Here is a 15,005-nt window from a genome sequence, read left to right on the forward strand (position 1 = left end):
AACTACTTAAATCTGCATAAACTCTAAAATTAGTATATTTCAGATGCAAAAGATTTTTACTGTATTTCACAGTAGTTACAAATATGAAATATATTTACCTTGGCAATAACTTATATTGTAAAATATTGATTTGTTTAAAAAAAGTATTAAAATATATATTACTATACATATACATTTAAATATATATTATACATTTACATACAAGAAAAAAACAAGTACAGTAAAATATGGTGAGAACATAAAGGATTACATGAATTTTAGTTCAGAAATGTGTTATCAGTTCTTCGAATCTTCAAGGAGCCAGTTTTCACTGTAAATTAGTAAAAAAAAAAAAGGCTAAACTTTAAACTAAATAAATATGTATTGTATATTGTAATAAGTATTTTAATGCATTAATTATGCCTTGTAATGCACCTTATAATGCATTGTATGATCTCATGAATAATTGTAACCACAGTTATAATACATAATAGCCTTCATTGAACACACTCCTAGAAAGTATAATGCATTAAAACACATGACAAACAACCAATTTCAGATTTACAAGGAATCTAAATATAATGTCATATATCATTCTCCTATGCTGTTTGTTTTAAACACAGTGCAGGCTTCCAGGTTCTAAGTCAGAACGCCGGCTCATTATTGGCCGACGCTGTTCACGTGAGCAGCACGACGTATGCATGGCGTTCTGACGTAGAACCCGGAAGTGCTGCACTGTCTATACAACGTAAACAGCATAAGAGACTTGCAGGGTAGAGAAGAAATTGTTGAATAATTATAATTTTTTTGTTTTTGTGCACAAAAAGTATTCTCGTCGCTTCATAACATTAAGGTTGAACCAGTGTAGTCACGTTGACTATTTTAACGATGTCTTTACTACTTTTCTGGACCTTGAATGTGGTAGCCTAAAACATTGCTTTCTATGGAGGATAAATTTAAAAAAACCTGTTGGATTTCATCAAAAACATCTTAATACTTGTTCCGACGATGAACGAAGGTCGTTTGGAACGACATGAGGGTGAGTAATTAATTTCTTTTTGGGGTTAAGGTTTACGTTGCAATGTTCATGAATCTTTGTTTTACATTAGTACTGAGTAATAGCCTACTAATGAACTGCGAAGCCTACTTATTTTGTGGAAATTCTTGTTAATTGTAGCGTGTAGCGCGGGCACTCTAATATAACCTATGATTATGAGACTATAGCCTATAATCAGCCTGCATAATAAGTGTGTCACTGTCACTCATCCACTAGAGTTTTTTTTTCCCCATCCCAGGGTTTTCCAGTGCGCGCAGTTCATGTAGTTTACTCATTTCACGCCGCTTTACTCTCCTCCCGTTTCCTCCTCCCGTCCAGTGAGTGTGAGCCTGCAGACCTGAGCGCATCCCTACCGAAACAACACCACCGCGGCACTTCACGCGCTGTTTTTCTTTTAATGTGCAGAACGAGGTTTAAATGCCACATCGGAATATCGAATTGTGATTAGAATCTCCCTCGCGAGTGTTTATGCAAATGGACTAACAGCGTACGTGCGACTCCAATCGCACACTGGCTTGAACCGCGCGGTGTGAGGTGGGTGTTTATTTATGCTATATATATATGTTATGTGTACAAATCAACATCTGTATGCTTTTTCATTTTTCACAGAAAACAAATTAATTAGAAAACAAAGGGTTTCCCCAACCTGGATAGGTAAATTGTTCCTGTGTTATTGGATGGATGAGGACAAAGAAGAGCTTCTAATGTTTAATACATTGTCCATCGTTATTTATTTATCTTTATATTCGTCATTATAGTGTATATATGATCTATGGACTAAATTATATTAACACTCTTGTTTTTTTTTGTTTGTTTTTTTTTAAACTCTCTTTCCCTTTCTCTCTCTCCATCTCTCCATATGTCTTCTATTTTCCCCACGGCTTTGTCTATTTGCCCTCATGTTCTCCACGCATGTATTCTTCAGAGCATCCAGTGATTATTTTCACTAACACCATATGTTCCCACAGTATTTACTGTGATTTTTTTTTTACAATTTCATGACCTATATTTCTAGGTTAAGGGGTTAAAATGAGGTAAACAAGCATGCATGTTAATTAAAATTAACTATTAACTAAACATTATGACTGAGAGGATGAGGAAAACTATATTTTACCAAAGCAAACAAGGCGTTTTTGTGGGGAAAAATAGCACTCGGATGCTGGATTCTGAAGGATGTGATTTGAAGTCAGATGATGTGTGTGTTGATGACACCATGTGCCAGAGTGTGAGTTTGCATCTCATCATGCTTTTCCGTGCCGATGTTAATGAGATTCATCACATAAATCTTGTTTCTCACAATTTTTCTCTGTTTTTAGCCACACCATCTGAACATCAACTCAACACTGGCCACCTTTGCAACCTCAGTTGTCTCTATGGAAACAGAGTACCATCAGGCGTCATTGGGCTCTCTGGTTTGTACCCAAGACGAGGAGGCAATGAGCTGCCAGGTCCCGGGCCCTGTTACATATCAGCCGGGGACCACCGGAGCGGGATCGGACTCCTTCCCATGTCTGCGCCCCCTCTCTCTCCCCCAGCAGTCCAACGAGGAGGCACGATGCTCTGGAGAGGTCATCGTTATGGTCAAGGACAAAACAGAGAGTGGTAATTCATCATTTCATCAATAATATGTCATTTTGGGAGGGTTTTGTGAAGGAGGGGGGATAAGAATAATTGATATGAAAGCATCTGCCTTGTCTCCAGGAAGAACACATTAGGGACTTTCAGGTCCTGCTATGCCAATCAGACTACAGTGATTTGCATACAGCAATCAGTATAATGACTTTAAAAATGGCGTGTAATTAAACAGGCGAACAACTGAGATGAAATGAGTGTTTTCTGAGCTCAAAAACTGCAGGTACAAAAAGACCAAAATAAAGAGGGAAAATGAGAACTACAAAGATTTTTAAAAAAATTCCAATTGAAATAAACATTTGTTTTCTAATCATATATATTCTTTCTACGATACCATTAAAAACAATGACATGTTGTCAGTTATGTCAAGTACTTAAACTGAATGTCTGTACATATAAAGCCAAATCAGTGTTATTTTAGTATTATATACTGTAGCATTTAATCATATTTTTAATTAGCTTTTATTTTAATAATTTTCAGTCTTCATTTCAGTTTTACTAATCACTATCGATACTTCACTAATTGATAATGAATTGTGATTGGATGGTAATTTTGTTCTATGACAAATTGATTGGGCTGTTCTTGCGTGACAGAGCACTACTACTACTACTACTACTTGGTCTATAATCACCCAGTTCTAACAAAATTTTAGTAAAGATGAAATACGGGACAAAACATGATTTTTCATGTCGGGACACTAAAAATAGAGCTGAAATACGGGACTGTCCCTGGGAAAAACGGGACGTCTGGTCACCCTACTTCTAAGCAAAGAACGAAAAAGAACTTGCGCCGTGAGTATATTGGGTCCTTGAATCACGTTCAGTCTCCTGTACGTTACGTGTGTACGAGTGTGAGCAGCAAGTTGCTGGCTGCAGTTCACTTAACAGCCACCGGTGTCGCTAATAACAAGGCTTTCTGAATTCTACACATAGCCCCTTTAAAGGGTTAGTTCACCCAAAAATTAAAATTATCCCATGATTTACTCACCCTTAAGCCATCCTAGGTGTATATGACTATCTTCTTTCAGACGAACACAATCAGTGTTATATTAAATAATGTCCTGGCTCTTCCAAGCTTTATAATGGTAGTGAATGGGACGTTGTATTTTGAAGCCCAAAAAAGCACATCCATCCATCATAAAAGTACTTCCCACGGCTCCAGGGGGTTAATAAAGGCCTTCTGCGATGAGTGATGAGTGAGTGAAGCGATGGGTTTTTGTAAGAAAAATATCCATATTTAAAACTTTATAAACTAAAATAACTAGTTTCCGGCAGACAGCAAGTCGACTTGCACCAAAAGAGTAACTTCTGAAGCGATGTATGACGTAGGATGTAGGAGTGTCGCAAGCTTAGACGCCTCTCGTGGTTCAAACAAATAGGGCTGGGAGACAAACTCAGTCTCCTCTTTTCTTATAATGAAATCCTCTGACATTTTTCTTTAAAAAATCTTGTTTTAGACTTCTAATTCGTGACCGTTTTGTTTTGCTCTCTCCTCTGCGCTTCGGCGTTCATCAATACATCATGCGTCATGTCAGGGGATACTCTTTCGCCGTAACTCGACTTGCGTACAGCCGTTTGCCAGAAGCTAGTTTTATAGTTTATAAAGTTTTAAATATGGATATTTTTCTTACCTAAACCCTTCGATTTACTTCAGAAGGCCTTTATTAACCCCCTGGAGCCGTATGGATTATATTTATGATGGATGGATGGATGGATGGATGGAAAGAAATACAACGCCCCATTTACTACCATTATAAAGCATGGAAGAGCCAGGACATTTATATTATATTATATATATTTCTGTTTAGCTTTTTAATTTCAATTTTGGTAAATAGGACTTCAACTTCAACTTATTTTATTTCAGTTAGTTGCTAAGGCAGTTGCTAAGAAGTTTTTAAAGTTTACATTTTTCATATATGTATATATATATTTTTTTTAATGAACAAAAATGATTTTTAATACTCTTTGTTAACAATAAGAACACTGAACCAGATCAATTTCAAAAACAAAAGTAGCTGTAAATTCAAGATATAACATCCCTGTTTCAGGTCTAGGAGATGTTGGGGTGTGTTTTCTTCACATTCAGTGTTTTTAGAGCTGACTAGTTGTTTCTTTTTAAATCGAAAACCACTTAATTAGCTACGCATTCACAAAAGCTCAATTCTAAGACAGCTAATAGATATATCTGACAGCTACAGGTCACTACAGTCACTGCAGAGGCACTAAAACCATAAATAGACAGGCCTAGAATAGAATATTATACATGTTACATAACCTATCAAAAAGAGCAATTACACTACAGGCATACTTTCTGTCCCCACTCCCCACATTTTAAATCTGGGGCATTTTTATTTATTTTTTTATTTTTAATCATATGTGCTCTAAACCCTGGTTTCTGATCCTGGTTATACAAGAGAAATATATGATGCATAATTTTAGGATTTAATAAGCAAATAGCTTTTTAAAAGCAAAAATAAAAAGTGAAAATGATTAATTCAGAGCACACTTCCCAGCAGCTCTGTTAGAGGAATAGTTTGCTGCGCTGTAAATCCGATCATTGTAAATAATGCACAATCTCTTCTGAGTGCCATTTCTTTGTTGACAGAATGATCAAGGCCGAGAGCTGGCAGTGGTCAAGCACAACTCATCTCCACTGTTTTGATGTTTATTGTGGCCTGGTGATGCTCTGAGGAGTTCATTTGAGGTTAAGACCAACATGGCAAATTTTTTATTTCCCTTCTTTTAACAGTCGCTGAGCCTATCGTAAATACACTTAATTAAATTAAAGTTGTGCATCCTAATTAAAATTGCCAACGGGGCTTCCTGGCAGGAGGGGCTGAAAGGCATGACAGACATTAGTGAATTAATTGCATTGGTGGCCATTTAATTAAAGTTGTTTTCAAGAGCACGGCATCCTGGGTTTCTATCATCATCACATTTGGAGGAAAACATGGGGAGGCAAACAATAATGACAACAGACAGTTACAAAAAAGAGAATGATGGTCTCTCTTAGTGATTGTTTGAATGAATGTGCACATTATATAAAATGATTGTCCTATTATACACTACCAATCAAAAGTTTGGAGTCAATAAGTTTTTTATTAGTGCTCTATAATTATTAATAATGGTTCTTATTATTAACAATGTTAAAAAACAGTGTTTGTTGTTTAATATTTTTGTGGAATCCATGCTACATTTTGTTTCAGGATTCTTTGTTGAATAGAATGTTCAAAAGAACAGCATTTATTTGAAATAGAAATCACTTTTGTTCATTTTAATGCATACTTGCTGAATATTAGTATTACTTCGAATGGTAGTAGATCATGGTTTCCACAAAAAATATTAAGCAGCACAACTGTTTTCAACATTGATAATAATCTGGAATGTTTCTTAAGCAGCAAATCAGCATATTAGAATGATTTTTGAAGGATCATGTGACACTGAAGACTGGAGTAATGATGCTGAAAATTCAGCTTTGCATCACAGGAATAAATTACATTTCATATTACATTTAAACAGAAAATAGTTATTTTAAATTGTAATAATATTTCACAATATTGCTGTTTTTACTGTATTTTTAATCAAATAAATGCAGCGTTGGTGAGCAGAAGAGACACATTTTATTTTTTTAATTTATTTTTTGTCCAGTAGTGTATGTATTCTCTAAAATGGATAGATTAGTTCCTTTGTATCATCATGGGATCAAGTAACAAAATTGCCAGTTTTAGTATTTTTGTTTTCTTACATCCTCTCTTTGTTTTGGCAGTTGATGGGATTTGTTCTTCCCCAAACGATGCCTTTGCATCCAAACCAATTCTCTCCTCTCCTCCTCGCCGGCATCATTCTCTTCCTCATTCGCACCATCCACATGTGGGCCGCACCCGGATGGGCAGCCGCTCCAGCTCCATCGCCTACACAGCGTTCTCCCCGCGGCCCTCTATTTCACGCCATTCTAGTATCGCCACCAACCCCCCTATGGACCGCTCCAAACCCAAAGACTACCTCATCCTCGCTGTCATCGCTTGCTTCTGCCCTGTCTGGCCAATCAACATTGTGGGATTTGTTTACTCCATCATGGTATGTAGAACTGGGGCCTTTTGGTTCATTCTGCAGGATGTCATTTGTGTCCCTCATATACTTAATTTTAACAATGAATAACTGTTAATTTTTTTTAACAAATATTTATTTTTAAATATTTTTAAATAAATATTTTTTAATATTAACATTTTACTAAAAATGTATTTTATTTTATTATTTTATTTCAGGTCTTTCCCCAGCCATATGTTTCCAAAGTCTCCTTATTTATTAGCAAATATACATATTTTAGTAATGATAAAAAAATACAGTATATGGAGCTGCTAGCATTTTGTCTTTATTCATTTTTAGGTTTCAGTTAATTGTTTTATTACAAAGTAGCTGTGTATCAACCCTGTTACCATCATATTTTCCATTTTAAAGTTTGAACTATCCCATAAATAAATTTAAAATATAGATTATGGCGTCAGCATGATTTCAAGTCACTATATTTCATTTTTCAGTATGGAGAAATCTTAAAAATGTCAACCCTGTTACCATGATTTTGTATAGTAAACAACTGACAATTGGAGTATTGTTGATGTATTATTATTGTTATTGGATATTTACTGAAATATAATTTCGTAAAACTTGATCGCAAGACTTGTAATGTCAAACCAGTTACCGTCAACCCTGTTACTTTTCTGGAGGAATAATTATATTCTAATATATATTCAGTTTTAATAATTTTGCTTGAGATGGTATTGACATTTAAACACATTATATGTCCAATAGAAATCTAATCTTACAAGACTTTATCTAAAAATGACTTTATCAGAAAGGTAAAGGCTCCCGCTTCATTACATGATCCCTTTTCTCTATGTAATAATATCAAATGGAGATGCAAAATTATTATTTTTCCCTCAGTATACCAGACTGAATTTTTCATTGCGTGTTTGTTGAATATGTAAGATGATTCAGACTTTAATGGAACCTCAGATCTCACTGTCATGTTCTCTTAGTCCCGGAACAGTCTGGAGCAGGGGAACGTAGACGGAGCGAGACGCTTGGGTCGCGTGGCGAAGCTGCTTTCTGTGGTCTCACTGGTGGGAGGAGCGCTCATCATTGTAGCATGCGCCGTGAATCTGTCAAGTAAGCGATCTCTAACCTCTTCACTCATGCCTCGTGGGACTGTATCCACTTCATAGTCACGCACACTCACTCAACACAAAATATGCTCCTCAATGCTGGAAATACATGCATTCCATCTCAGAACGGATTATCTGAATCGTAACTCTATTCATAGGACATATAAGTAGGTAAAAAACCAGAGAATCCTTTGTGGCTAGAGATTTTTTCTTGTTGTTCTTTTGAAGTGTTTAAATGCTTCTGCTTTTTCCCAGTGGGCAGTTAGCTTTATGCTTTAATGTTGGGAAAATTTCTACAAAGCTGTAGGTGATTAGAAGACCTTTACAGTTAACACTGATTATTTGAAATCACTTGAATAATGAATGATATTAGGTAGACAAGGTAGATGTAAAGAAGTCACTGTTGCAAACACTGATGCAAACAAACAGAATCCAATCGAATCTCTCCCTCATATTTAACGTCAGTGAAACGGCACTCGACACAACCCATTTACTTCCACTATGTGATGTATTTCAAAGTGAACAGGATATTCAGTTAAAAAATAGGACAGGACTGGAGTCAATACAATGAGAATTGATTGGATTATGAAAAGTGAGTGTTACATAGAAAAGACAAGTGACGTCAATGAAAAGTAACAGAAAGAAAGCTCAGGCGATTTTTTTAAAATTATATTTTAGTTTTGTTTATATATATATATATATATATATATATATATTCAGTGCTCAGCGTAAATGAGTACACCCCCTTTGAAAAGTAACATTTTAAACAATATCTCAATGAACACAAAAACAATTTCCAAAATGTTGACAAGACTAAGTTTAATATAACATCTGTTTAACTTATAACATGAAAGTAAGGTTAATTTATATTATTAACCTTACTTTCATGTTATAAGTTAGTTTAGAGAACTACATTTTCAGTTTTACTCAAATTAGGGTTATGCAAAAATGAGTACACCCCACAACAAAAACTACTGCATCTAGTAGTTTGTATGGCCTCCATGATTTTTAATGACAGCACCAAGTCTTCTAGGCATGGAATCAACAAGTTGGCGACATTTTGCAACATCTATCTTTGTCCGTTCTTCAAGAATGACCTCTTTTAGAGACTGGATGCTGGATGGAGAGTGATGCTCAACTTGTCTCTTCGGAATTCCCCATAGGTGTTCGATTGGGTTCAGATGAGGAGCCACTGAATCACTTTCACCCTGTTCTTCTTCAGAAATCCAACAGTGGCCTTAGATGATCATTGTCATGTTGGAAAAGTGCACGACGACCAAGGGCACGGAGTGATGGTAGCATCTTCTCTTTCAGTATAGAGCAGTACATCTGTGAATTCATGATGCCATCAATGAAATGCAGCTCCCCGACACCAGCAGCCCCACATAAGGACACTGCCACCACCATGTTTCACTGTAGGCACCATGCATTTTTCTTTGTATTCCTCACCTTTGCGATGTCATACAGTTTTGAAGCCATCAGTTCCAAAAACATTTATCTTGGTCTCATCACTCCAGAGTACAGAGTCCCAGTAGTCTTAATCTTTGTCAGCATGAGCCCTGGCAAACTCTAGGTGGGCTTTTTTGTGCCTGGGCTTTAGGAAAGGCTTCTTTCGTGGACGGCACCCATGCATGCCATTCCTCTGCCGCATTGTGTCACCCCAGTCACCCCAGTTTGGCTTTCTACTTCTTTAGATATCGGCATGCAAGTTTACTGCAGTTTTTCTTCAACCCTTCTCATCAGAAGATGCTCCTGTCAAGGTGTTAACTTCCGTGGACGACCTGGACGTCTGGTTGCAGAGATGGTTGCAGTTCCATCTTTTTAAATTTTTGTACTACTTTTGCTACAGTATTCTGACTGATAAGTAAAGCTTTGCTGATCTTCTTGTAGCCTTCACCTTTCTGGTGTAAAGAAATTATTTTCCTTCTCAGGTCTTGTGACATTTCTCTTCCATGTGGTGCCATTGCTGACAGCATGAAATGGGAAGGGGTTTTAACACCTTTTTATAGTCATCTGTCTGCTGGACACCTGTGTAATGAAAAATTAGACTCACCTGTGGTTGAATTCTTGTTAAATTAGACATTTGTAGTCTAAAATTTAGCTTTGCTCCAGAGACTTTCAGTGGGGTGTACTCATTTTTGCATCACCCTTATTTGAGTAAAAATGAAAATTTTATTCTCCAAGTTATATTATTAACCTTACTTTCATGTTATAAGTTAAACAGATCTTTTAACTTATCAACATTTTGGAAATAGTATTTGTGTTCATTGAGATATTGTTTAAAATGTTACTTTTCAAAGGGGGTGTACTTATTTACGCTGAGCACTGTATGTATATATATATATATATTTAACATAAAAGTTGTTCTTCTGAACTTTATATTCATCAAAGCATCCAGACAAAAATATATTTCCACAAAAATATGAAGCACAACTTGATAATATTAAGTGGAGCTGGAGTCTAGACAAAAAGCTCTGACAGAAAAGATAACATAATCATTAGAGTGCAGTGTGTTTTGTGTTGTTTTTTTTATATTAACATTAATAACATGATTTATTTGTGATTTTCAGTTAATATAAAATCCTGAGTGCGGTGAGCGTGCCTGGAATTCAGCTTCGCATCAGACCACTGACCCGAACACCACGGCCCATTTGTCTCGCCCCACTGCTGCTGTGACGGCAATCGCTTCTCAGAGAGCAATCGATTATCAAATGCCTTTGCTCTCTGAAAGAACCCTTGGTAATCTGCACCAACATGCCACCCTTCAAACAGACGGAGCGGGATACTTTCACTGAAGTCTCACAGTTAACTGAGATTAGTTCCTTGGCACTTACTCAGAAGTTGTCGGAGCACTTCATGGGTAACAGCTCTCTCACCTAAACTTGAACAAATACTGCTCACATTCTGTAAAGTCTGGCTGTACCACTCACACGCTGTCGTAGAGGAGAATTGCTGGTAAAGCAAAAGTATTTTTCCTTCTCCAGAAGCAGAAAACAAGCCAAATCAATATACAGACGTGGGTTTGTCTGATTATTCCCTTTCAGTATCCAATGAGAGTCACAAGCCAATTGCTCTGAAGATTTTAATGTGGCTCACTTGTGATGAAGTGGACGTCGTCAGTCGTGAGAAAGCTCACGTATAACTGGAGTCGTGATCACATCCTTATATCAGAGACACACTTGATTCACTATGTCGGCAACATTTGTTCTGTTTTCAAAACCTCATTTATGAGAAGATCACCTGTGAGTAAAGAGGAGAGATATCTTAGTAAAAAGAGTTATCTTTATTATATTAATGTCATTTTGTACTGTAAATGAGAACTTTTAAAAAGGTGAGGAAAAATGTTTGATTTATTTTCTGACATCATACATTTAAATCATGATACATTTTAATTATTGTTTAATATTTCATTTCACTTTATCAAATGACAATCAAACCTTTTTTTTTGTCATTTCACCAAGAAACTTTGACTGTTCTTGAACATGACTTGTGTGTAGTCATGCATAGACAAAATGTAGCTAATAATAATGTTTTGGAAAAACCGAAATTATAATTTCCAACATCCTCACCCCCTTTTGATAAAGCAATATGCAAGCACTCACAGGCAGGATAGATTTTCATCACATGGTAAAAGTGTTTCTGGAAATAATAATCTTTATTAAAACACACCAATGTCTGCTGCAAACCTTTGTATTGAACTGTGTTGTTGGGTTATTTACAAACACTGTGTAATCTGAAATATCTGTAGCTAAATGTAGCCGAATCACAACCGAAACTTGCAATATTGTATTAATTAGACGTTGTGTTAATGAACTTTCCTGTAGATCCAAATGGGACATTTGGCTGGTAATACTGAGCTCATGGGTTCTGGAAGCGATTATACTGCTGTAGGTGTTTGAGTTGTACTGTATATAAAAAGGAATGTAAGATGATGAGATTTTGACAAGTTGGGTTTGTAACAATGGCGGTCAATGTCATCATTCTCATGGTTGCGAATGAATGGATGTAGCTCGTGCATTCCCTCTGTTTAGATGCAATGGTATTGCATATGCTGTACTATAGAATTTGTGAAGTGTGAATAATTATATTTATGGTAGGTCCTGTAGGTTCAATCCATGTATTTATTTATATCTTTTTTTTTAAAAATATTTTTATTACAGCCTTTTATTTTTCCTAATAACCTTTTGGCAAATGGAAATACATTCTTGTTTTAGTCTGTCCTGATAGAAAGATGAAGAGCTGAAATGTATGAAATATTTAGCTTTTACAAACATTGTGCACTTATTTTTGCATGCACCTCTTCTTTCTCAAATATTTTGATAGTCTTGTAAGCAGCACTATTTCCCTCTATGTATACTCCTTAGGGAAACAGAATAAAGCATTAAAAAGATGTGAAACAGCTGTGAATTCTCGCCGGTGTCTGACTACGGGAGTGTTCTTTGTCCTCAAATGTTAGTGGGACTAAGTGAGTTTGAATCTTCTGTTGCCAGGGATACCATCTGCCTCTCTTCAGGTGTGCGAGATATGAGAATTAGACTGGACATATTGAAGACAGCATGGAGAAAACAGTGTAAAAATGGAGTTATATATAGGTCTGTCCATTTTTTGTGTGTGTGTGCCGTTACTTGGTCACAGAGACTGGAGAAGATAGATAGACAGATAGATAGATAGATAGATAGATAGATAGACATACTGACAGACAGACAGACAGATACATACACTATATTGCCAAAAGTTTTGGGACGCTTGCCTTTACGTGCACATGAACTTTAATGACATCCCATTCTTAATCCGTAGGGTTTAATACGGAGTTGGCCCACCCTTTGCAGCTATAACAGCCTCAACTCTCCTGGGAAAGCTTTCCACAAGGTTTAGGAGTGTGTTTATGGGAATTTTTGACCATTCTTCTAGAAGCGCATTTGTGAGGTCAGGCAGTGATGTTGGACGAGAAGGCCTGGATCGAAGTCTCCGCTCTAATTCATCCCAAAGGTGTTCTATCGGGTTGAGGTCAGGACTCTGTGCAGGCCAGTCAAGTTCCTCCACACCAAACTCGCTCATCCATGTCTTTATGGACCTTGCTTTGTGCACTGTCATGTTGGAACAGGAAGGGGCCATCCCCAAACTGTTCCCACAAAGTTGAGGGAGCATGAAGTTGTCCAAAATGTCTTGGTATGCTGAAGCATTAAGAGTTCCTTTCACTGGAACTAAAGGGCAAAGCCCAACCCCTGAAAAACAACCCCACACCATAATCCCCCCTCCACCAAACTTTACACTTGGCACAATGCAGTCAGGCAAGTACCGTTCTCCTGGCAACCGCCAAACCCAGACTCGTCCATCGGATTGCCAGACAGAGAAGTGTAATTCGTCACTCCAGAGAACACGTCTCCACTGCTTTAGAGTCCAGTGGCGGTCTGCTTTACACCACTGCATCCGACGCTTTGCATTGCACTTGGTGATGTAAGGCTTGGATGCAGCTGCTCGGCCATGGAAACCCATTCCATGAAGCTCTCTACGCACTGTTCTTGAGCTAATCTGAAGGCCACACGAAGTTTGGAGGTCTGTAGCTATTGACTCTGCAGAAAGTTGGCGACTTCTGTGCACTGTGAGCCTCAGCATGCACTAAACCCGCTCTGTGATTTTACGTGGCCTACCACTTCGTGGCTGAGTTGCTGTTGTTCCCAATTGCTTCCACTTTGTTATGATACCACTAACAGTTGACCGTGGAATATTTAGTAGTGAGGAAATTTCACGAATGGACTTATTGCACAGGTGGCAACCTATCACGGTACCACGCTTGAATTCACTGAGCTCCTGAGAGTGACCCATTCTTTCACAAATGTTTATAGAAGCAGTCTGCATGCCTAGGTGCTTGATTTTATACACCTGTGGCCATGGAAGTGATTGGAACACCTGAATTCAATGATTTGGAGGGGTGTCCCAATACTTTTGACAATATAGTGTAGATAGATAGATAGATAGATAGACAGATAGACATACAGACAGACAGATAGATAGACATACAGACAGATAGATGATAGACATACAGACAGATAGACAGACAGACAGACAGATAGATAGATAGATAGATAGACAGACAGACAGATAGAAAGATAGACAGACAGATAGATGATAGACAGATAGATAGATAGATAGATAGATAGATAGATAGACATACAGACAGATAGACAGATGATAGACATACAGATAGATAGACATACAGATAGACAGACAGACAGATAGACAGATACATAGACAGATAGATAGATATACAGACAGACAGACAGATAGATAGATAGATAGAGAGATAGATAGATAGATGGATGGATGGATAGAAATACACAGATACATACATAGAATTAAAAAAAATAGAATAAAAGAACCAACAGAAGGTCAGAATAAGAGAGTGTGGGAGAAATAAAAGATGGCTGCCATTATCCAGTAAAGCAAACACTGAAGGGGTGGAATGAGAACGTCTCGAGGGAGGAGGAGTAGTAGGCAGCCAGGAGGGAATACAAATTTAATGAGGAACTGCATTCTACCCTTTAAATCTGCTGTGACAATCACAAATATCTAACGCTGCTTGAATGATCTTTACACTGAACTGGAGGATTACCGAGCGCAGGAATGAGATCAGTGTGTGAACTGCAGTTTCACTTCATCCACCAAGATCACAGCTGCGTTTGTGCTAAACACTCTGCGTGTGGACTCCCGTCATTCAATATTTATTAAAGTGGAAATCCTGGCAGACTCATGGGGGAAAAAAGCTTTCTTCTAGCTTTTTCCTTCCTCTCTTACAGAATCCTGGATTAGCTGGATTTCAAAGATGGATGTTGCATTACTAAGCACTGTGCAGCTTTATTCACAAATGAATACTGCCGCAAGAGTGTGGAGGATTTCTGACAATGAAACCCAAGCTGGACGACAGTCTTTCAACACCCAAATCTCAAATAAACCCACAACGGTATACCCAGAGCAATATGAGGCCCATGTTGTACTTTTGGAGGGTGAGGTGTGTGTGTGTGTGTGTGTGCTTGAGTGAGTGATAAACAGCTGCATCAGCCTGCAGTGTCATTAGTGCAGATTATTGCAGCTGAGTGCAGATGCAGCACTAAAACCCAAACATCATCCCCCGCACAGCAGCACCATGACCTTGCCAGAACCAGCCAACAGTAAAGA

At 37.4% G+C, this 15,005-nt stretch overlaps 1 protein-coding gene across 1 annotated transcript; it reads left to right on the plus strand.

Moving 5' to 3' along the window:
• The first annotated feature begins 962 nt into the window (after positions 1 to 962).
• Positions 963 to 12,236, plus strand: prrt2 (proline-rich transmembrane protein 2). The gene is made up of 5 exons (XM_051914318.1): positions 963 to 1,570; positions 2,353 to 2,638; positions 6,434 to 6,744; positions 7,704 to 7,833; positions 10,400 to 12,236. Exons 2-5 carry the CDS (start codon positions 2,410 to 2,412, stop codon positions 10,414 to 10,416), a joined length of 687 nt encoding a protein of 228 aa, XP_051770278.1. The 5' UTR covers positions 963 to 1,570; positions 2,353 to 2,409; the 3' UTR covers positions 10,417 to 12,236.
• The last annotated feature ends 2,769 nt before the right edge of the window (positions 12,237 to 15,005 follow it).

Source organism: Ctenopharyngodon idella, chromosome 12 (genome assembly GCF_019924925.1).
Source record: "Ctenopharyngodon idella isolate HZGC_01 chromosome 12, HZGC01, whole genome shotgun sequence".
NCBI lineage: Eukaryota > Metazoa > Chordata > Actinopteri > Cypriniformes > Xenocyprididae > Ctenopharyngodon > Ctenopharyngodon idella.